Below are 24,675 nucleotides of genomic sequence, written 5' to 3' on the forward strand. Positions count from 1 at the left end.
ACTCCCCGTTTTCTTTATTTCTTGCAGCAGTCTGATTTTTGGCATCTCTGCGAAGAGCAGTGTGAGGAATTGCCAAAGCCACCTTCTACTTCTGGAATTTGCATCTTGCAGGTGTCTAAACTCTGACTCATGAATTAGGTCATGGACTCTGGAGCTGCTGAAGAAATTGGGTTGAGCAGAAATCTGATTTGTTTGGGCTTTTCACTCCAAACGCCTACACTGGATTGGGCTGCTCTTTTCAATATCTGAGATTTTTAGTAAAACATGTCGGTGAAGTCGAAACAAGAATTGATGTATTTTGTCACTGAGACATCTGTAGCCCTTTTTGTTTGATTCTCCTCTGTCAGCTCTTTATCCCCTCAGCTTTGCAAGCGTTAGCACTCAGGGAGGGACGATGTGATCTGGGGATTCTGGGGAGTTTGCTGGACTGAGAGCATTTTGCAGCTGTAGATGTGGCTCAGAAAATTCCACTTTCTTCAGACATATTTTGGCTGCGAAGTCACTGCTCTGAGGTGTCTGTGGCACTGTGCCTGGCTGGGGTTTGATGTGATGATGAACTGAATTTAATGGTGCAAAGTGATCAGAGATACTTTTAGGGCAGGACTCGTTTCACAGAACTTTAAATACCTGTCTTGCTATTACATGAATTTTGTCAGACAAGTTACTTCCTCTCTATTGATTAGCTCAGACAGCCTCGTTATCTTACTCTTCAGTCATTTTTTTTTCTTCCCATTTAAGACAGGGACAAATGGGGCAAATCCCTGTGGTTCTTGTACAAGAACTTCCTTGGCTTGATGGCTTTGTTTGATTTGGTATGATACCAAAGTGGTTTTTTGAAGGTCAATCTGTGATTAAGACTTTCCTGTGCAGGGTACAAGGTGGATAAATCCTCAGAAGCTGGAGAAAGGAGCTTTCAGTTATATTTATTTGCTCTGGTACTTTTGCTTTTCTGATCAGTCCTTGCAGATGAGACATGGTTAATGCTGCTCCTTCCCTGTTAGACTTGTTAACCTTTCTGAGATGGAAACTGCACAAATCTGAAATAAACTCACCTCAAGTGCTCAGGCTTTGGTGAAGGAAATGATACTGATTCCCTAATGGTTTTCTTTCTACCTAAGAATTGTGTTTTGGGGGTTTTTGTTTGGTTTTGTTACATTGAGAGGTTTTTCCCCATAATCTTTGGCAGAAAGTTAATGGAAGTGTTGGAAGTGAAGGACTGCAAAAATCTCCTTTGCCCTCCAGCCAAGGCAGAGAACACAACCTTTGGTGCTTCCTGCAGAAAGGAGCAAAGTGAGCCCTGCTCACATCAATTCTCCACTTCCAAGCAGCACAATCCCTCAGATATAAAGGGTAGATGTTATTTCTTCTCAGTGTTCTTACTGATCCCAGAGATGTTTGTTATCACTGGAATTATTCTGACACAGAGATCTTTGCTTTTTTGTGATTGCACACAGGGATTTAAGAATTTCATTGTGCTGGTTCTGCATTTTGGTTTGAGAATAAATCATGAAGGTTCTTCTACATAGATCCACAAGGCCAAAAATATTTTGTATTGTCTTTTTAGACAATAAATTTTTTTCTAAAAAATTTTTTCTAAAACATTTTTTTTTAGTTCTAATTTTTTTTTTTAAGTTTTGATATGTATGTCAGCATATCTGTGCTAGAACCAGCATTTCTGCTGGGTCAGACTCCCATCAAACTCTGTCTCAACAAAATAAAGTAGTATTTACACAGTCCAGTGCAGAAAATAGAAGCACTTGCCTTGCACTGGCCCAAAGCATTTATCTTTTAAAATAAATGTAACAAATTCAGGGTCCCAATGTCCTTAGCTCAGCCACTCTGGAATGTGGAATCATTTCACCTTTACATGGGAGGGATGAACACAGAGGATTTAGAGTGAGCACTTCCAGGTCATCCCTGCTTCAGAAATGACTGGGGGCTGTTGTTGTATCTTCATCAAGGAGAAAATTAATGAGGCTGAGGGGAAATGCAGATTTTCATTAGCACATAGAGCTAATTAAGACACTTCTGGGTTTTGTCACTTTGATGGGAAGTTCGTCAGTAACAACATCAGTGACATATCTGGAGGTGAAATTGTTGGGAAATGTGGCAGCAAGGAAAACACACTTGGGCCTGAAAATGGGATCCATTCTCTCTGAGTGACACTTCCCTTCCAGAAACCTCTTTATGGTCAGGTCTGGTTCCAGTAGGCTTCCTGAAAATGCTGTTTATTGCTTCCGTGGTAATCCCACAGCTCCATGTCACCTGTCAGATGCTGAGGACAAAGTTAGAATGGCTTCACTTCCTATTATTCATTCCTAGGTAATGAAGGCAGAGCTATATTAAGTCATTTACTTCATAGATTTGAATGTCAATTTAAGGGTGATGGCGTATCATTAAATCAAATTTTATTAGTTCAGCAGTTTGTTCATTTGCTATTAATATTGCTTGACACATCCCCTTACAGAACTTTCTCAGCTGCTGTGAACTCTTAAAATATTAATAATTTGAGCACATCTTTTGTCTTGGTAATTTAGTTATCTTGGAAAAATTGCTGCTGGAGAGAACTTGGACTTATAGCCACTGAAATGATGGGAAAGTCCATTGCTTTAGCCATACTAAAAATAAAATAATGAAGTTACAGTGATGAAATCGTATTCCCACTGGTTTTGCTGATGGGATAGAATTTGGTCTTTGCCTCAGACATGCACTGTGGTGAGGGGACAGTGATATTTGTCCTGGTTTGGAGGAGGACACTTTGGAGGAGAATAAAAAGGGTGCTTAGGAACTTGCCATGGATTTTCATACTCCCTGAGGAGTTTGTCCCTTTCACAAAAGGCTTGGGGCTGAGGAGATCTGGGAGTGAAGCTCTGACCTGTTCTGGGGAGACAAGAGCAGGGAGGCTGGAAGTTTCCAGCTCGTGCTCTCCTTGTGCTGCTTCCCTGCTGGCTCCAGAGGAGACAGAGCTGACAGCTTCACACACAGCAAATAAAAGAATAGAGACAGCGAGGAAGGAGAAAAAATGGGATGTGGGGAAATGGAAGCTGGCAGTGAATGAAGGGAGTTGAAGATACACAGGGGTTTTTTAGGGGAAAAATGCCCAGAATTTTGTGCTGAGATGTCGCTGTTGAGCCACTAGCAGAGAAAAAGACCTGGATTCTCAGTGTGGCGTAAAAAAAGAGAGCTTTTATTATTTAATTCCAACTTATATAGACTTTTCAGAGGTCACTCAGATTGGTCAGTCAGAAACCTCCCCCTAGGCCTGATTGGCCAGGCCTGAACTGTCCAAATCTCGAGACACTGTTTTTAATAACATCCAAACTTTATCTTTGTTTATAGAACACAGGAAAAAATTCTCTTGGGAAAGACCTGTGCTAGCCACACTGAGAGGGGGAGAAGGTTCTTGTGTCGGGGGCTGCTGAGCCAGGGAGAGCTGCAGGATGAGGATGAGGATGAGGAGGATGAGGAGCAGGGAGCCCTTGGGATGAAGGGCCAGAAATGCAGAGCTGCTCCAGGTGTGTGAGCCCAGCTGGATCCTGGTGCTGCAGAGGCTCAGACAGGACACATCCAGTGCTCCTGTGGCTCCTGGAGCTCTCAGGAGAGAAGAATGGGAAGTGTCCTGTGCACTGCACAGCCTGACACCAGTGCAGAGTTTATCCCAGTGCAGCTCCATCCTCTCAGCAGCCTGGAATGGGAGCCAACATTTTTGGTGTCACTTGGTGCCTGGGAAGCATTAATTCAGAGTGCTCATCCCGCCCCAGTTCCTGTTCATGCAGATGAGGAGCTGTAAATTGAAGCAGCACAAGTCTGCCTGTATTTGCATCTAAAACATCCATCTGTATCCCTGTGAATATCGCAGTGACGCAGAGGAAACTCAGCCGGGAAGCAACATTTAAACACATTCTACTTGCACAGTCAAGCATTCAAAGGTCAGATAAAGCCAGAATTGAGGGATTTTTTTTTTTTTTTCCCCCAGAATGATCCAAATTCTTTCCGTTTTGTGTTCGAGAGTTTCTGCTGCGTCTCGCAATTTTTAATGTGGTTTTTGGTGAAATTCTGTAATCTAGAAACTGTATTGCCTTGGGTCAGGTTTGTGACGTGTAGGTTTGAAAATGCAAAATGCTGCAATCTTTGGGTTTTAAATAGACTCTGAAGTTTAGGAGAGTTTAGGTCTGAGATATTCCAAGCTTGGTGTTTTACAGTGTTTTCAAACCCATTCCCTCTGTCCCTTTCCAAATTATGATGGTATGAAGATCCTTTTCTCTTGACACTCTAAATAGTTTTGATTTTTTCTTCCTGAAGAGCTTAAGAACAAATATCTGGTATTTGAGAGTCAGCTTAGTGTGAACATGGCCCTGAGGATTATGCCTTTTCTTTATTTGGACTGAATAATTCTTAAAAAGCTTTTTAACGTCACTGGCAAAAAATACCCACCTGATGATTTTCCTTGTTACAAGTTACATAAGAATTGGAAAGGCTCCACTGTGCCTGAGCCCAGGGTGATAAATCAAAGGGGTTTTGATCAAGAACACGGCTGAATTGATGTGTGTATTCAATAAAATTGCATTTAGGGAAAGGCATGAATTCTCTCTGTCAGCCAACCAGTCAATTCCTTCCAGATCTTTCTAGCTAGCTGCTAAATATTGCTTTATATGGAAAATATCCCTTGTTTTTTCAAAAAAAGCCCAAACCCACCTTTTTTTGCTTTCTGTAAAAATTACACTTGGACTGAGCCTGTGGATGCTGTTAAATGCTGGATGTATTTAAGCAGATCTGCATATATAAACTGAAGGTTGTGACAGGAGCAGAAGTTCATGCTGCCTTCCCCAATTAATCAGAGAATTTCCAGCACAGCAGTGAGAGATTTTATATTTCCTATGAGTGAAGAGCTAATTTTCTGGACTCGCGAGTCCAGCAACAGCAGCACAACACCATTTGAAAATGGATGTTGGCTCATGTTTCACTTTGATGTGTTGATTCTTCACAAGTCACCATTCTGCAGCCAGAGATAATGCTGTTGTATAGCTTTTATTAGTCACTTGAGGCACATTAATAGGTTATTAATTTGTCTTGGCAGGCCAAAGTGTAATCCTTCTGAACAAACAGATCATCCCATCGACTTTCAGGATTTGTCCTTTGGATCCAGGTCTGACAGACACTTGTACCTCAGATTCTCTGTGGTCTATAAACCTTCCTGAAACTGGGAGTTTATTATTGTGCTGTGTGCTTTTAATTTCTAAATATGGTTTTAATTAGGAAAAATACTCTGTCAGACCCTCAATCAGAGATTTTGCCACTGGGCTCTCTCTCCTCTTTCACCAGTGCTGAAGCCAGGAGAGTTGAGTGCATTCCCACCGAGCTTCTTCCCTTATTTCTCATCCTAAAACCTGCATTTTGCCATCAGAGGGGCTGGTTTTGCATCCCCTCCTGTGTCAGGAGAGTTACCCCGTGGAGCTGCTGGGTCAGTGCCAGGCAGAGCTGGCAGGGACCTTCCCTGCCCTGCCTGTGACCTTTCCTTTCACAGCCAGCCTTTGCTGCTCCAGCCAGCTGCCCTGCATCTTCCCCTGGGAATTATCCTGGAGCAGCAGCCAGCCCACCATTTGGGCAGGAGTTTCTAGGAGAGATTACAAAACCAGCCTAATGTTCAATAAGGAGCAAAAAAATCTGTCAGAATGTGTGAAAAAGGAAAGCGAGTAAATAAATGGGGGGAGTTAGGAAAAATTTGGAATTACAGACTTTTAAAATGAGGAGTTCCTTCTGGGATGGATCACACTTGAGAAAGTTCTTGTCCCTGCAGTTCTCCTGTGAAGAGCTTCCTTGTTTGCATCATTCCTGCATAAAAGGCTTTCCCTTCCTTATTTTTATAGTCATTTTTTCAATAATGGTAATATTTTCAATATCAAAGTCTAACGGCAGAGAGGAAGGGACAGATCTTTGCATAACATGGCAGCAATGTTTGTGCTTTTAATGGAAACCAAACCTGGCATTTGTTGACACCAAAGGAAAGATTCATTTTAATCTCAGTGAACCTGATTGCCCACAATATGTGGCATCTCTTTTGTAATGTTTGCTCTGAGTTAATCTGATTTAGAGATATTTTTAAGATCTTGCTTTACTTTTCTCTTCCAATGATTTCTTTTTTTCCTCTTAATTATGCATTTCTAAAAACAAACATTTTCAAGCGAACTGGCTCTTCTTTTCCTGCCCTTTCTCCCTAACATTTTTTCATCTCCTTTCTTTTTCATGTTTACTTAACTTTGACTTTGAATGCTTTATTTTCAAAACCATAGTTCACAGTCAACATATCAGCATTGATTGCTTTTCCTCTGCTCTTTGAATAAGGAGATAAAGCTTTCCTGGTCCACGTGGATAATTTTTTTAATTTTATTTTACTTAGAAATGGAAAGAGACAATATGCAATCATAGAATATTTAGGTTGGAAAAGACCTTTGAGATCATGGAGTCCAAGCACACATGGGGAAGATGTCATAGTTTTCAGGTGGATGTGGTTTGTGGGATGTTTTGCCTGATTTCCCATTTTCTGAGCACAAGGGTTTATACAGCTTTAAGGCAATGTTCAGCCAGAGCTGCTTCCCAGCTGACTCAGGCAGCACTTGGGCTGATGGATAACTCCTTTTTTCTTGGATTGTCCTCTCAAATAACACTGAAAGATGAGTAAATGTCTGCAACCCTCATTGATTTTCTGTAAAAGTGAGTTAACTCCTTGAGACCAGTTGGGTTGGAGAAATAAAAATTCTTCAACCCCCAACCATAATTTTCTCACCACAGGTGTTAAGCCTTTAAAGTAAAACACACATTTTAAATCCTTTTACTTTAATCATTTTACTGCATTCTGAGGAGATGTTGATTAGCTACAAAATGGGCACAAATAAAGTAAGAATGTGCAGCAACAGAACTGCAGATTTCTGTGTTTCTAGCCTGACACTGATATTGTGTAACTTGGGCATAGTGGGTGAATTTTATTTACCTTCATCTAAGCAGAGCTAAGGCACCTTCCTTCTTTGTAGTCATGAATCTGAACTACTTTAATACTTGTCTGTAAACAGAAATCATATTGGGAAAAATGCGTAAAGAGCACTAATGAGGCCTGAGCGGCTTGAAAAAATAAATATTTCATTTGCTTTTGGTGAGTCAACATGGTCTCGTTCTGCACCCTTTCTAATTTCATCTTGGATGTTTTCATGCTAAAAACAACTGGAGCCCTGACAATAAAAAAGAGGAGAGACTCCTGATGAGGAATTCCTGCTCTGGAACATCTCACACTTCAGCACTTGGCTCCCAGAGAGACAGCAAAGCAGAGAGCAATGGGCAAATCTCTCTCTTTTTTTTGGTGTGTATTTATTAACTGCTGTCATTCTGGGAGACAGCCTGGCCCTTTAATGATATATTTCTATATTCTCTTGTCAACTGCCACACTGTTTGCACCAGTAAGTAACTGCCTTCTAAAGGTGCCCTGGGGAGCTATTACAGAGCAGCACAAATAATACAAATTTGATATTTTGCTCTGCTGTCATACACTCTCCCTGGCACAAAGGCAGGTTTAATACATCTGACTGCACACTTTGCACAGCGTGGCACATTCAGCTGGGCTTTCCTAAATCTCTCTTAATACTGCAAATGCTTGTTGTGTCCACTGGTTCTAAATGTTTTAATTAATTTGGTTTTGTTCAAAATAATTTAATATCCAGGAGCAGTTTCGTGGCTTTTTCTGAGTTTTGGGGCAATGATCCCTCAAAGCAAATCTGGAATGTGTGGGGTTTGGGATTTTTGCCCTAAAATATTGTTAAGAATTGTTCTAGAGCAAGCAGGAACAGAAGTGTGCAACAGCTTGGAGTTTAAAATGTTAAATAATAAACAGAGTATTTGCAGTGACTAGCGTTTGGGCAATTGAACTGGACTATACGTATGTAAAATCGTTCATGAGATCATTAAAAATAATGAACAGATGCAGAGAAAGAGTTTCCTATTTGCAGACCATTCCAGAACAGAGGAAAGGTTTAGGTATTAGTTACAGGCGGCTGATCTGAGCTTAAAAAAACCCCCAAACTACCTCATACTTTTGAATTACAACATAAAATATGACATTTTTATCACTGTTCTAGCTTTGTATGGGACAGAGGTATAGGTGACTGTAAAGCTGTGCACTTTGCTTGGTAAATGAGCTTTATCTATACCATCACTAAGGACTATTAATTCACAGAGTAAATAATTAGATCATGTTGAAAGGGAAGTTAATTAAATGAAACTGCATCACATCCCCTTGTATTTCTGCACTGAGGACAAAGACAGTGGTTTGCTTCATTCCATTCTTGTGTCATCACAATCCTTTGGTTTCTGTGGCTTCTGGATCTCTGTGACTGTATGGATCTTGGATTTGCTTGTGTCACTGCAGGACAAATGACTGAGAGTCAGTGTTTTACTTCACTTGGTAGATGAAGTTATTGAAGGTGAATTTTGTAGGTCTCTAGGAACTCATGTGCACTTCAGGTTTTTGTTGAATGTGACAGTCCTTGAGGGAACTCTGAGGAACCTCACAGAGCTGTTAGTTGTAGTTCCCTGTGTTCAGCTAATTGTTCTGGCTGGAAATTCAAGGCATGTGTGGTTCAGAAACAGATTTGGAGGAAGGAAAAATCTTTCAATGTCGTTAATCAGTTTCTTCTCTGGTCTGAGAAACAAAATAATCTGTTATTCTCACCCTATCAAGTTTCAGGGGGAAATGGAACAATTCTTTGTGCATGGGCAGAATTGTATTCTTAGTTGGAGGTGTTGTAACAAAACCATTTTTGTGTTGTTGGGACTCAGAAAATGGATAATCTTGGGGAGAACTGGCAGTGGGTGTAGCAAAGTTAGTGTGGGAGGTTAGTGAGCCTGAAAAATTCTTCCTGATCAGGGACAGCCAAACTGTATGACCTTGAAGAGTCCTGGAAGAGTTACAGGAAGAATTTGTTCCTAATCATAAGATAAACTTAGATTTAGGTCTTTGTGACATCACGAATGAAAGGTTTTCTATAACGTCACTCTCTGTGCTGCTTTGTCCTTCCCTTGTCTCTGTGAAAGTTTAGAATTACTATTGAAATGTTCAAGAATGTTGAAAATACCACCAGTAAAATAAACTTTTCTCTTTAGCAGCACGTCCTGTATAATGTGAGTTAAATTATGATTTTCCATAATAGCTCCAAACAAGGAAGTGCAAGAAATTTCCATATTTGTGCATCACGGAGCTTGGTTTGGTCGGTTTTTTCTCCACTCTCTGAACCCGTGCTGTTGGCTTTTCTCACCAGGCCTCGACGATTGCCTCCAGCAGTACATCAAGAACTTTGAGAGGGAGAAGATCAACGGGGAGCAGCTGCTGCACATCACCCACCAGGAGCTGGAGGAGCTGGGGGTCACCCGCATCGGCCACCAGGAGCTCATCCTGGAAGCAGTGGATCTGCTCTGTGCTCTGGTAAGTCCTTCCTTGTGGCTAGCACAGGTCTTTCCCATGAGAACTTTCCTATGTGTTTTATAAACAAAGATAAAGTTTGGATGTTATGAAAACAGAGTCTCGAGATTTGGACAGTTCAGGCCTGGCCAATCAGGCCTGGGGGAGGTTTCTGACTGACCAATCTGGGTGACCTCTGAAAAGTCTATATAAGTTGGAATCAAATAATAAAAGCTCTCTTTTCTTGTCACACTGAGAACCAGGGTCCTTTTCTCTGCTAGTGGCTCAACAGCGACACTTCCTCACCTCACCCAGCTTGATCTGTGTGAGTTTAGGAATTTGCAAACCAAACTGGAAATGATGTGGAATTTCCTCTGCAGCCCTGTGGCTCTGGTTCACGAAAGGACAGACACATCCTGGCTCCTCTCAGCTGTAGAGAAACTATATTTATCCATTTAATGATTATCTATGATGGTCTTTGATTGCTTTTCCTCTGACTTCCTTGGTCCTGCCTTCAAATGCTGTTGACTATCACTCCTGGCATCCATATGGTTCTGTAATTATGTGCCATATGCCCTCCTATTTCACTGACATTTGCCACACTGCACTGAACCAAGCAGACCTGAGTGCTTTAACCATGCCAGCCTTCAAAAGGATGGTACTGCAGAGCCAGAAGGTAATGCTAATTAGACTGGAAGATTGTTTAAAATGTGCTTTAAGATGAGGCTGGAGTGGTAAAATTGACTTTATCTAAACTACAGACACGTGTGTCAAGTAAAAGTTGGGTTTGGTTCTCTTTAGCAACCTTCAAGCATTTGGAAGAACATTGTTTGTTCATGTTATTAATTATTAGGTTACTAATTCAGTTAACCTCTTAACAAAGTGTTTGATATAAAAAAATTCTTTTTTTCTTTTGCTGTTTAATTCCTACCAGCTAATAAAATGTGATGTATTAACTTAATTCTAAAGAAAAAAGAACTTCTGTTCATGTGGGTGATCAGGTGAAAGAATATTGAAAATATTAAAAAGCAAAGCTGTAAAATTACATAGGTAAACGACACATGACAATGACAGTATTTTACTTCTTTATCAGGAATTCTGCTTTTGCACAACTAGATTATCCTGTGGGATTTTGATAAGATAAATTGTCTTCAAGAGGGAAACTAGCACTTAGAAATAAGATAGAAAACAAGTGGGGTCAGATGCACTTGATTTGAGGAAAAAACCCAAAAAACGTTATTAGGTACCTCTTATTATTCATCTTCTTCTTTCCTGTACCTCGAATGACAAAATACACCCAAGTGTGAGGAGATCTGAGATCTGCCCCTGCAAACGAAATATCTTATTTATCAGCGCAGGGCAAGGCTTTAGGGTCAGATGTGTGCTGCAGAACCCAACAACCAGCAGCCTTTTGGAAACATCTGAGTTTTGGAAACTCCAAACTCCAGAGTTTTTCTCCAGAAACTTTGTGTTCCACACAAAAGCAGCCATCACAGCCCCTGGTGTCCCTTTGTGTCACCCAGGGAGCAAAGCACACCATGCCCTGACACTCCCAGAACAGCAACCCTGAAAGTTTCCTCTGCAAAAAACATCTCCCTTCAGTCAGCAGTGTCCCTGAGGAGGACCCTGCTGACTCTTTTATTATGATTTTTTTTCTTTTTTAAGCTCAGAAAATGTACCTCTTGCTGCTGGTCAATAGTGCAGCTCTGGCTGTGCTGTCTCATGACCTTACTTTTTCTTTTGAAGCAGGATGGGGATTTTCCAGCTCCTGGTATCATTTATTTTGCCTCCTGCCTTTCAGCCCTTACCCTTCCTTTCTCACTCTGCCTTTAAAATGCTTTTTTCTGGTTTTTTTCTGCTTCTAAATTCTTCTCTCCCTGCCTGTTCTGTGTGCTTTCTGCTGAGTGAGTCTGCTGCCTGCAGCTCTGCTCTTGGGGCTATTCTGCTCCTGACATTTCTCCTTGCTCTCTGTACATCATATTCTTCAATTCTTGCAGGATCACATAAAAATTTTACCAGAACCAGCGTAAAATTTATTTTAAATCTGTACCAATTTATTAGGATTTGGATCCATGTAATCAAAAAGCATTATTAAGAATCTCACTTTAATTATTTTAGAAAAGCACAGTAATTGAATGAGAGGAGACCTGATGCTGCCTTTATTAACTGAAATGCACTTCTAAAATATCACAATTGTATTCTTATTCTGGGGCAATTCTTGAAAAATTAATACATTATTGCACTAACATCTGAATGCTGGCCAAGTGACCAGAAAAAATTGTGATTTGGAATTGCTCACTGATATGGATTTTTTTACCAGCTAGTCTAAAAATCAAGAGGAAACATCTTATTTTACATGTAATTTTAAAAGGGCTATAGGAATACATTTGTTTTATGCCACTAAACAGGAGTTAACCTATAGGAAATTACTGAAATCAGAATGTCTTAAGGAACACATAATTTTGCTCCTGATTCCCTGAATTGCATTAGAAACAAATTGAATACAGTTTGTGGTCAGGGCAAACAGAGCCCCAGACAGCCAGGAGTCAATGCTTTCTTGCACTCTGTGTGTGTTGAGAAGCATGGATAAGGTGCAGAGCACAAGGTGTATTTATATATTCCTAAATAGATATACTTTAATTTTATTGACAATGGTTTTTATGGAAAAAAGGGAGGGAAAGCACCAATTCCAAGTCTGGTCTTCAAATCCCACGTGTGGAGGGGAGGAACCAGCAGCAGCTTGCTCTGTCCCTCCTGGTCTGTATTCCCATCCTGAATTCCATCCAAAATGGATCAGGATCCAGGATAGCTCTGCTCCTGTCCATATCCACACCCTGCTTTCTGCTGGGCCATTCAGTCAGCATCGATTTGGGTTCTGGGCATGGATTTCTGGATTGATTGCTGGCTGGCAGTTGGCAGTGCCCAATTCCATGACCCATTTCTCCCAGGCAGCAGCAGCAGGATGGGATGTGTAACTCTGGGAGCAGCAGCAGCTCCAGGGGCTGCAGAATTCCCCCAGGAAAGCTCAGGGAGGAGCAGGAATTCACTGTGGGCAGAGGTTTAGCTGCAGAACAGCTCTGCTGCTCCAGGAAAACCAGGGAGTGTGCCTTTCCTGAGGCTTTGGCTGTTGGACCAATGGCTTTTGTGGGATGGGGAATGGGATTTTGGTGGGATTATACCAAAAGTGGTGCCTTGGCTGCTGTGCCAGGGGTGGAAGCAGAATCCCCCAGAAACAAACACTGAGCTGTTAAGAAGGTTCTAAGATCAAAAAGAAACTAAAAATAAACAAGGGAACTCCTTTGTTTCTCATTCTCTCCCCAAATCACCCATTAGCCAGATTCCAAATGCAAGTTACTAAAGGCAGGGAAGGTTTTCTATTTAGCATCAGCCCTTGACATGGTTTTTACCTCCACATTTCTTGTGAAAGCAAGCAGAATTCAGAGCTTTCTTCAGCTGGGCAATGCACATCAGAATCCCAGCTAGAAAATTTTCCACACTGGAAGAAGGCAACTTGCAGTAGGAAAGAAAGAAATATAAGAAAAGTACATAGGAAATAATAAGAGTATTCAGTACACCCACTATACATTGTCTATATGGTGATAGAGAAGTGCATGTATTTTACCTGAAAGTTAAATCATTTAAAATGTTAAAATAATCTCACTCATGAAAGAGTAAAACCAGAGTGCAAAAGGTGAGAGGAACTTTCTCTGCAGGAAAGAAAGTACAGCACTATCTTGGGATTGCTGAGGGATGAATTCATGTGCTGTGAAATGAAAAGCCATAGGTGAGCTTTACTTTCAGCTTCAGTTCTTTGACCATTCCGGAAAGACATTTTAGAGTTGTGTTTTAATTATGAAGAAAATTGGGAATGATGGTTGTGGAGAAAAAAATCCGATCTGGAACATCAAAGTCCTTTCTTGCGAGGGTGGTCAGGAACTGCTCTGCAATTATTGATTTGAAGTGACCTGAATAACATCCAGGGACTAAAAAGTGTGGGCCACTTGGATTTAAACTGTAACTTTATTAAAGCTGAAATATTAATTGGGATATCTATGGCAGGACTTATTGCACAGAGGCTGAATCTGAAGAATTAGCAGGGCTTGGGGAAAATAACTTTTTGATAGAGGGTAAAATATATTGGGAACAAGAAAAAGGAATGTTTTTGAGGTCAACGTGGGCTGCTGTGCAACTCTGCAAGTAAATTTAATTTAATTAGGACAGTATTGGAGCCAGTATATTGTTAAATCCTGCACGAATTAAAATATAAACAGTCTAGTGGGAAGAAGGACTGATAATGAAAGGATGAAAAATGAATGGGAAATGAAAAGAATGCTCCAATAGAGATTGTATCTCAAGTAATTAAAAGTACTGTTAATTCACAGGCATTCAGCTTGTGAAATAAGGCCTTGTGCTGGGGAGAAATTTCAAGGAGAAATAAAGATTAGAAACTTTGTCTTCAGTTTCTGCAAAGCTGCAATCCAGACGTGGTGGGTTTTCCACCAGAAGGCACAACAAAGTCTCTTGTGGTCAACATGCTTGCAAAAACTACATGAATTTAATTTATTTTTATATATGTATATTTAAATAACATATGGGACACAGCTACCAAACAAATCCTTTTTCCCCCCCCATCATTTTTCTAACATATGTCTTTATTAGGCATCTCTCTAGCAAGACTACAAGAATTTGTTGGTTGGGTGGAAAGCAGTTTGCAGTGATTTATTTTGAAGCACACCATGGTGAGGGTGAAGCAGTCAGTCTTTCACAGATATATCTATCTATCTAGCTAGCTAGCTAGCTAGCTATCGATAATGATGTTTCTTCTGAATTATAATTATTCAAATTTTTCCTAAATTAGTACAATTTTAATGGCCACACCTACAATGACCTCTCTCTTGAGCCACTTTTCATTTTTCATTCTGCTAATCCACTTTTTGATTTGTCAGTTCTGTGAGTATATGAGGAAGTATTTTTTTCTCACTTCACCTGATTTGTAATCAAGTTTCATTTTCAACAAGCCATTTGATGTGTCAAAAACTTATTTTCCACCCATATTTCAGGGCTTATTCACAGGTAATTATTCTAGACTAAAATCTTCATTTTATATATTTATTGATGCTTGAGTAGATGGAAATAAATCTTATTTCTTTGTTCTGGAATGCCATCCCTCTTGGTGAGAGATGAAGAGATCTTCCCTCTCCTCAGTGCAATGAGCAACCTGGCAAATATATTATTTTTGCCTCCACAAACATGTATGCATCCAGAGAGCTTTATTAATTTCAATTGGAAAAGAAGTTCAGCTTTTGGCAGTCCAGTGCTATTTATCATGCTGTGCCAAAACATGGAATTAATACTATTGAGCAGAGTTGGTTAATTATTGCACATATTAGAACATGGGTATCATCTTTTACTTAGCCTAATTAGCAGCTTCATTCTTCCTTAGCCTTTCAAATCGGGCAACTTGGAAAAATAACTGATTTTAAGCATTGCCTGTTGTTTCTTCCCTTTTTTAAAGTCTGCTGACAATTTTGGCATTTTCAGATTTCTCTTAGGATGAGCGCATTGAAGGAAGATAATTAAGATTTTAGGAGCAGCTCAGGGTAGCCTAAAATCCTTCTGTTCCCAGAGATTTAACAGCTGTTTGAGAACAGTTTTGTCTGACTGGGGAGAGGTAAGAATTCCATGGTTTTGCTGAGCTGCTGTGCTGGGAAATCACTTTGGATGTGATTACATATTATTTGTGTGGAGGAACCACAAAAATGAAATCCTTCCTTCCTGAAATCCCCACACTAAAGGCAGCTCTGGGGGTTGATCTGAGCAGAGAGCAAAGTCAAGGGGAATTTTTCCTGATGTCTTCTCAGTGTTCTCTTCAAGGACCACTGACTGCACACCAGTTGTTCCACAATAACCCACGGATTCCTTGGCACAGCAGGAATATTTTGGAATCCTGCAGCAGCACCAGCAGTGGTGATATATAAGTTTAGCAAGCAAAATTTTCAGAGGTAGCCAAGCACAGAGTTGTTTCACAGGGAATTTAGAAAAAAGTGACTTTTGCATTTGTGTTTGTGTTAAGTTCATTAGAAACTTAGCCTTGGACTCTTTAGAGAACTTTATCCTCTCTGAATTTATCATTTTTATAGAACAGCCACAGCCACACAACCTCTGATGGAGGCACAGAACTCTCTGGTTCTGTGATTTGTAAATCCTGTAGCCACACACAGGTTGGAAATGGTCCTATTCAGGTATTCCAAGGAGAATTTCATCCCTTGCCATGACATGAAGTGTGTAAAGTAGAAATATGAGACAGGAAGTTGGCCACATTTTACTCAAATTCCAGCTTCCTGCAGGCAGTCCAGAGGGGAATGCAGGTCAGATGAAATGCAGACCACATCTAATTCTTGCCCACAAATGATGGGTTATCAAGCTTCACATAAATTACTTCAGATTATTTCTGTATTCTTTCTACTTATGGTTTTGTTTATGTTGAAAAAAAAAAAAACAGGAAAAATACAAATTTGCTGTATTGACTCCTGTTAATTCCTTGAATTTATGTGCATCATTTGTCTCTGGAGCAAGACAGTGTTAACAGGCAGATGAGAGGAAATAGACTTCTGTTTTTCCTGTCTTTTGGCATAGTTGAGAGATTTCCTCTTGTCACACAATAATTCTATTTCACAAAACAGGGAGAAACATGTTCTATCCAAAGTGTTAAACCCGTTCCAAAGCTTGTCATTTCCTTCTGAAAATGCATCTGTTTAAGTACCAGTGAGAATGAGGATCCTAATCCATTGCAGGCTTGGCTGGTGAAAAGGCTCCTGCAGGAGCTCCTGCATGCTTCTGAGAAATAAATGGACTTATTTCCAATTGTAAATTTATAAAAGGATCAGTTTACAATAATCCATTCCTGTATTTTATGTTGGTTCTGTGTCTGGGTAAGCTCAGTGGTGTTCTGATACCAAATGTTTCATTCCTTTTCATATCCTGTCACTCACTGGTTGGGAGCAGCACCCCATAATAAGCACAATTAAATTGTATTTCTCCTTATTAGGCCAATGCAGTAGCAGAAATTCATGCAAATGAATAAATAAATAACCAAATAATAACCAAATGAATAAATAAAACCCATGTGTATCCAACACTGTAGGGCAGGGCAGGAGGGAGAGCTCTGGCTGGAATTCACTTCAATCAGCATTGGGATAATACAATGATGTTGTAATTTGTATATATTTTCTACCCCTGGTTTAGGGGATGTTAGAGGAATATTCATTTCTGACATCACTTTGATTTCTCTTGAGGTTTGGAGTTGGAAGTCAAGGATTGTGTTTGGAATTTTATTGCTTCTCTTGCTTTGATTTCTCTGCATTTCACAGACATCCTTTCCCAAACTTTAGTCCAGTCTGCCAATACCTGTGAAGAGCAGAAAGCAGGAAAGCCAACTTTTATATTTTAACCTTAATTTTAACCTAAATTGCTCTGTGCAAGCTCCCCTGTGCCCCCAAGCTCAGACTAGCCAAAATTTGGATACTTGATTTGTCTGCAGCAACGTGGAGATCCCCTGTGGCCTCCTAAGGATGCTCACCTAGCCTTTGTGGAACAATTAAAATTGACACATCCAATTAATTTATATGAATTATTGCTTTTCTAGGATCTCAGTGTGAAGTGTGTGGAACAGTCTTGCAGTGACACATGAACAAATTGTGCAGCAGAGCATTCACAATTCCTTTTCCATCATTTTCTTTCTACACTAAAGGAATTAGAAAGAAGGATGCTTGTAATATTTGCATCCTGTGTCATCTCTTACTCATGATAAAGGGTGTTGCTGGATTTCTACATTTCTTTTAATAAAATACATGCAAATCTTACCAAAAATTTTCCAAGTAAAGCATAAAAATCCAGATCTTTCAAAGGTTGCTGTGGTTCAGTAAAAAAATGCCTGTAAAACACCAATGTATTGCTCAGGAGTTAAACTGAGTAATTTGAAATTTTAATTCTGGAGTGCCCAATAGTAACTCTTTCACTCTGATCTTTTATTGCAAACACAGAAATAAGACTTCCAGCAGGGCATATGAGAGGAAAATATTGGTTTTCTAAAATCATGGCTTGCAGCACTGAGGGCTTTGTGCTTTCTGTCAGGAACCAGCAGAGGGTTTGGGTCTATTGCATCATAACAGCACTTAATTGTACATTACTCCATTAAACACTTGAATATATCATTTAAATCCATTAGCCAGCTGAGGCTGATAATTCTGACTTGGCAGTTTATTAAAGGTCTTTACCAAAGCTCTGTGAATTCCCATACTCATTTGGGTGGGAGAACCATCCAAATGGGAATAATTCTGCAGGCAGGTGAGGTTTTCTGAGGCTGTGCTGCCCAGTTCATCCCCACAGCCTCCCTAAAATTTGAGGGTTTTGTCTGATCCCAGCCAAACTCCATGGAACTGTGAATCCTCAAGGATTCCTGCTAGGGGTGAGGAGGTCCCAGAGTGAATTTTTGGGAGAAAATGCTCCTCATCCTTGGGGAGAGACATCAACCCTGAGCCAGAGGGGTCTGTGCCTGCCCCAGAGCCTGGGCAGGGAGCCTGGGAGAAAGGGATTTGGGAAAAAAAGGGGATGCAGACCATGGGAAATCCATCCTGGGGATGCAGACCATGGGAAATCCATCCTGGGGATGCAGACCATGGGAAATCCATCCTTTCCAACACCACTGCTCCCTGAGGGGTTTGCTGCTCCTTCCAGAGGGGGATGAAGCAGCAGGGATGGATCTCTGCACCTGAATGCTCCGAGCTGGAATGGCACTGAGGGACAGAGCACTGACTGCAGCCAGCTAATGGAATATTGATTCAGTCCTGGGTAATTATATTAAATAGGAGGGGGAAGGTATATTAGGTTATAGAGGAGAGAGGATGCTATTTTTAGAACAAAAAGGAAGAATAATATACACGAGTGCAGGAAGAGATAAACTTCTCCTCTTTAAATAGGAAAAGTGTTATTACACTAACATAAAATTTGAGTTTCTTTAGGATAACCCAAGAACTCAGTGATATACAGATATTTTCTTGGTTTATTCAGGTGTTCAGAGTCTTGAACATGAAAGAAATTGCTGTTTTTAATGATGCACATGAAAAACATTGGCAATTCTTAGTATTTTAATGAAAAATAATTGTATGATTACTTAAATAGTATTGCAGATATTTAGGTATAAACAATATTACGAAAATTAAAAATTAGCTTTTAATTCTTTTTCTCAGACTTTCTCCTTTTTCTTCGCTATTGCCTTTAGTCCTTGTGTGTTTCATTTGCAAAATCTTCTTTCCCTTGCAGAAAGCAATAGTCCCTTTTTCTTTTCTGATTTGAAATCTGTACCATGCAATGCATGGTAGCAAGCATTATATTATGGAGAGTCTCTATGCCAAGGAAATAGAGGGAGTAGCTCAGTGCAAGTTCAAAGAAAGGACATTTTCCCTACCAAAAAAAAAAAAAAAAAAAAAAGCTTTTCAATTTGCAAGGAGTAATTTCTTTCCTAAATTCCCAGTGAAATATTTTTCATGCCACTGTGTTACATTATCAATGTCTGTGAGCTGCCTGAATTCCTGAGTAATTATCTGTGATCAGTTATTGTCAGGGATAAATTCATCTGCATGCAAATATCCGAGCATGCACATGCATATTCATGTCGCTGTTGTTGACTGAGTTGCTCGAGCAGCCTTCAGCAAATTCACAATCCAAATAGATAAATGAACTTTTTTCAGACTCTCATTAATGCCCATTCAAACGAAGCTTGTTGCTAATTTAATATCTATATGCTGCTTTGAATTGTTATGAATGTGTGGAACATTTCTTCAGAATTGTGTGGTTTTTATGTGGAATTAGCACTTCTGCAGGGATTTAAGTCAAATGTCTGACCCAAGTGAAATGGTCAGTGTTGATGTAATATTTCCAAGACAAGCTTATCATTTATTCTCTGAACTTTGAATAATTCACCACTGATTCAAATTCTAATTTCGTGTTATGTACTGAATCTCTTATTCTCTGTAATCTTGCATTTCCGCCTTATAACTCATTTTAGGACATACTTAAAAAATGAGGAAATGAGGCTTTCTAAGATTGGATGGTTGGTTCTTACAAAAACTGTCAAATAAATGGTAAAGTTTAATTGATCACAAGGTTTTTTTTAATAAATGATAAAGGTTTGTGGTTATTGAACAGTGAATTACACATGTACAGCTGCCTTAGATCCTGCAGAGAAGGATGAATAAAGAGCACTGAAAGGTACAGCAAAGGCTTGAGATGCTTTACCCTTTCCAGTGGAGCTCCCTGGATTGGTAACTGGGACTGTAGAGAAGAATTTGGGTGTAATTTAGGTATTCCTGAGATAGAACATATCAACAGCAGCATGGTGCACCCTGGGGAACACCACCAGCAGGTTGCTAATGACTAATGCAGGCAGGAATTGCTAGTAATTTTTAAAAGTTAGCAGATCACAGTCCAGTGTGGGTTTGGAGGAAATATCCACTGTCATCCTTTGCTCGTTTGTTTATCACAGAATCCCCACTCAGCAGATTGCTCAGAGCTTGTTTTCCTACACATATGGAAGAGGTCAAGCCACCCTGGCTGTCTGGCTTGCATATGTTTTCTAATTGAAGCCATATGCAGATAAGTCCATCCTTAATACCAAAATAAAACACTGGAAACAACTATCCTTGCGATGTGGAAAGAAGCCACAAAATACCCAAAATACCCCAAAAACCCCCCTCCATCCTCCTGGGTCTCGTTTTTGTGCCCATCAGAAAGGAAATGCTGCCACAGCTTTATTTCCCTACTGGTGTTTTGCTGGGAGCTGACACTGGAGCTGTGAAATGTGCCCAGATGTCAGCTTGGCACACACCAAACGCTGAGAGGATGGTGCGGTGCACTCTCCACTCTGTCAGCAGGGCTCTCACAAGGTTATGATGGCCATGAGAAGGTTATTGTGGTTGTGAAAAGGTTGTTATGGTTGTGAAAAGGTTATGATGGTTATGAAAATGTTATTGTGGTTATGAGAAGGTTTTGTTATTTCGTGCTGCTGTGATATTAGAATTTTGCTCAAAAAATTAAAAAAAAAGAGAGAGAGAGAGAGAAGGCATCAAATGCATTTTGAAACAAAGAATTCTTTTTAAAATGCAAATTCACTTCCAGGGAGTTTAGATCTAAACTCTTTGTGAAGACAGAGCTGAGCAGAAAATGTGAATTAGAAGCAGAGTGGCAGAGCAGTCAGGAACAGCTCCAAGAGATGCTGCTGAGCTGCACAGGAAAAGCAGGAAAAGAGTTCTCCCAGGGAAATGAAAGCACAGGTTTGGATCAACCTCTCCTCTTTCTGAACCTGATGGTTCATCACCTCTGCAGAAATAACTAATGGTGGTTCAGACATGTAAATGATCACACTCCACTTTATAACTGAAATGAGACATGAGCTCTCCTCCCTTCTCCTAAGATTTTCCTAAAATGCTGCTGGTGATGAGTCCTGATGTGCTGGATCTCATTGTGTGACCAGGCAGGATGGTTAGAGAGATCTTTAAAATGCACTTTCAGAATATGCACACCTGTCACACAAACATCTGTGTCAGGCTACTCAGTGTATTTCATTGTTTTAATGCTGCAGGACATTTTCAAAGTCCATTCTGTATGTAATGAATTCGATTTTCTCACACCTTCACATGGTTTAGACATTTGTCCTACAGAAATGGATCCTCTCTGTGTCTCCCCAGATCCCTGTGCAGCCCTGCAGAACAAACCAGGGAGATGTTCCAGTTTATTCCACTTCACCCAATTAGGGGAGTATTTGGCTGTTACACAATTGAAATCACAGTGCTTCATTAGGATTAAGCAGACCAAGGAGGCTTTGTGCAGTTTGCTCAGAGATCTGTGGCAAGAACTGCAATGGAAAAGCTACTTATGAAATGTTTAGGCAGGAGATCAGGAATGCTGTTAATTCCTGAGCATCTGAATCATTCCAGGACAGAAACTGTGCAGCTTTAGGTTGGTCTAGACTGGGGCAAGTCTTGCATAATCTGAGATCCTTGAGCAATAAATCCACATCTCCATCTATGACCTCATAGATGCTGCTTTGCTCTCAGCAGGTGCCCAGTCATCTGACTCTGAGGTCTTATACATAAATTTAACAATTTATTTAAATACCTTATTCTGAAAAAAATACCTCTTCAGTGGTTGGTCTTACAATCTTTTTGAGTCCATTTTTCAAAAAAAAGACTATCATCTTCTAATTCTTATCTGAAGTAAAAATCACCTGTTTTAAAATAAAATAATTCCCAGGGCACCTTAATTATACTTAATTTATATATATATAAACTGCAGTGCAGAGGCTAAAGCTTCTTCTGAAGATAAAAACATGTATATAATACAAATGGTAATTTTTAAAATAGGTTAAAATATTTAATCTTAGTTCTGGATCTACCTAATTTACCTATTTACAAGATAATGGGAAGGTGTATGGAGTGCTCAGAAGCACTGTGACAAGTTCCAAATTACAGACTCAGGAGACAAAGAATTGTGACACAATTTGCTCCAGCAAGGGGGGATAATTATAATGGGAGGGAGAACAAGGGGGAGGAAAGCTGCACATGAAAAAGCATCGAGGTGTTTCAAATAATAGACTCTAATTTGTATTATGATGTTGCATATTTGCATAGCATTACCATAGTTATGAATGAATTCCATACTTTTATTTTGATGAAATATCACGTTCTGTGCACATAAACTGTGCTGTGATACTGCAGTTTAACTGCAATGATAGGCAAATGTTGTTAAAGAGAGGAAGAAGGATTGGTTTTATTAGATATTTATTATGTGTTACTATGCTAATTTACTGATTTAGATGAAGAAGAGCTTTAAAAAAAAAAGCTGAACCAAATTTGGGCCATAATTTACTGGAGCTGCATTCCCCAGCCATGAAAATGGGAAGAATTTTCCTAATATCTTTATAGTTTTCAAAACAACCGTGCTAGGATTTTATATATATATAGAATACATAAATTATTGAATATGTTAGTGTGTAAACTGTGTGAACTACATCTGACACAGTCTCCTTAACAAAACTTACAGATCCTTTGATTTGTTGTAACTTTTTTAGAAGTGGTGTCATGACTTGCGTCTGATTATAATAATTGTCCCTTTCTTACCATTCAGGAAATTTCAAGTTTTAGGTTCCAGTCTCTAGACCTGAACTTCTCTAGGACGTGAATTGTGCACTGATTCATAGGATCACTAATGAAAAATCTATTTGGCCTTTTTCAAATTGCTATTCAGATAAAGGTTGATCAGCCTCTAAATTCTTTTTCGAGAGGAAAACCAGACACACCTGATGGAAATGCACTGCCTCACCCACTTGGACTTGATGCTATTTCAATACCTTCAGTCTGAAGTTTTGTCATAAAAACATCAGCACAAAATATTAATGGAATTACACAAAGAAATCTAAGAAATGCTTACAGAGACAAGTATCTCAGAGTCAGGTTTTTACTGTGTCTTCTGTTAGGCTCTTAACCTTTAGAAACATCCTTAGAGAGAGGAAATTTTAAAGAAAAGCATGTTTTGACAGTTTTCATTCTACTTATGTGTCAGAGGTATTTATGCTCAAATCACAGTGTATGATTAATTGGGATTTTTGCTTTTATCATGAAACAGGCTGTGGTTGCTTGGTTCTGTCAGGAGCTGAGTGGTTCCATGCTATCCCAAATCCTGTCACTGCCGTGGCAAAGCCCTGACACAGCAGGGAGCTGCAGGATCCCATCTGCACCTCGTGTGTTCCCAAAGGAGAATCCCAAACCCCAGAGCTCCTCTGGGCAATTTTCCCCAGGGGTCTCTGAGCTGTGGCTGAGCCCAGGGAGGCAGGTGGCACAGGGGTGGCACAGGGGTGGCACAGGGGTGGCTGTGACACCTCCAGGAGTTCTGGCCCTGGGGACCAGGAGGAGCCTGGAAGGGAGCAGGGAGGGAGCAGAGCATTCCCATGGAGCTGTTCAGGAGCTGCAAATCCACAATAAATCAATTTATGGGTGGTCTGAGAATGGGTTGAACACCAGGCTGAACTGGGGAAGATGTGCCTGGAGATGGAGCTTTTAAATTCCCAAAATTCAGATGATTCTTTAACCTTAGGCACGAAACATAAAAATGAGTGTGCAGCACAATATTTAGGCTGTGGTGTTTTCAATGCCTTGAATGTGGCAAATTCCATGTAAGGTGCTTGAATTTCAGTCAGTGTTGCTTCCTTTCATCTCCTCAGTCAGATCTCCTGCTCTGCCCTCTTATTTCCCTTTTATTTCAGTTGAGTGAGAGTTGTAACAGTCTCAAAGTATCACCTACAGAAAAAGCTGTGTGTGCATCCATGTGTTTATATATATTTATACCTATATTTATACACATATTTATACATATATATGACACCGACAACTTACATGAATGACAACATCGAGAAAAATTACTATAATTAAAAAGAAATCTGTTTTTAAGGCAAGTTAAAGTCATTACTTATGCAATACAAACTGTTTAGCTGAAATTACACCCTGTGCCTATTAAATTTCAATGTGCATATATTATTTCTATCTCTGCATGTCACATTACAGCAAAACAATTTCATTACAGCAGTACCTGTAAGAAGAAATGCTGAGGGGTTTTCCACAGAAGAAATAAACCCTTCATATACTGTAGGTATTTCTTGCTTGGCTTTTGATCTTTGGCTGCTGATATTTACAAAAAAACTGATTAGCATTTAGCTATTTTCTCCCCGTTATACTTGTTATTTTTTCATCTTGGCTTTTGCTACAGTAATTTGGCCTATTTTATCTTAGTAGCTAAAATTCTCCCAGATTGCTTTATTAGCATAAAATCCTCCTTTGTGATGTTATTGCTTACCTGCAGTAAGGTATGAGAGAACCTTGAGCCATAGCTGAAGAATTTTTTCATTCCACTTTTTTGCATATGTAAAAAACCTCAGATCTTATATTGTCAGATGGATATAGCATTTGCTCAATTATTTAAAAGTGGAGCTTCAAACCAGAATGTACAAACCAAGCAGAGGTTTTAGCTGGAATTGTGATACAGACACAGGGCAGGAAGGTTCATGGTAACTGTGTTTAGCTATTTCTACATTTTGGGTTTCTGACATTAAAAAGAGACATTAAATATCTATTTGGAGGCAGATTTCCTATATTTCATTTTCCAAATTTCCAAGTTTAACAATA

The 24,675-nt window shown here is 39.7% G+C and overlaps 1 protein-coding gene across 2 annotated transcripts in view; it reads left to right on the top strand.

Moving 5' to 3' along the window:
- Window positions 1–24,675, top strand: part of LOC146437573 (connector enhancer of kinase suppressor of ras 2-like) — a 163,905-nt gene that overhangs the window by 51,585 nt on the left and 87,645 nt on the right. For both annotated transcript variants that reach the window (XM_085060690.1, XM_085060691.1), the window contains one exon: window positions 9,303–9,466. In XM_085060690.1, coding sequence (XP_084916816.1) covers window positions 9,303–9,466 — 164 coding nt within the window. The remainder of the gene's footprint in view (window positions 1–9,302; window positions 9,467–24,675) is intronic.

The sequence above is a fragment of the Lichenostomus cassidix genome, chromosome 4A, assembly GCF_008360975.1.
Source record: "Lichenostomus cassidix isolate B80296 chromosome 4A, HeHo_3.0, whole genome shotgun sequence".
Taxonomy (NCBI): Eukaryota; Metazoa; Chordata; class Aves; order Passeriformes; family Meliphagidae; genus Lichenostomus; species Lichenostomus cassidix.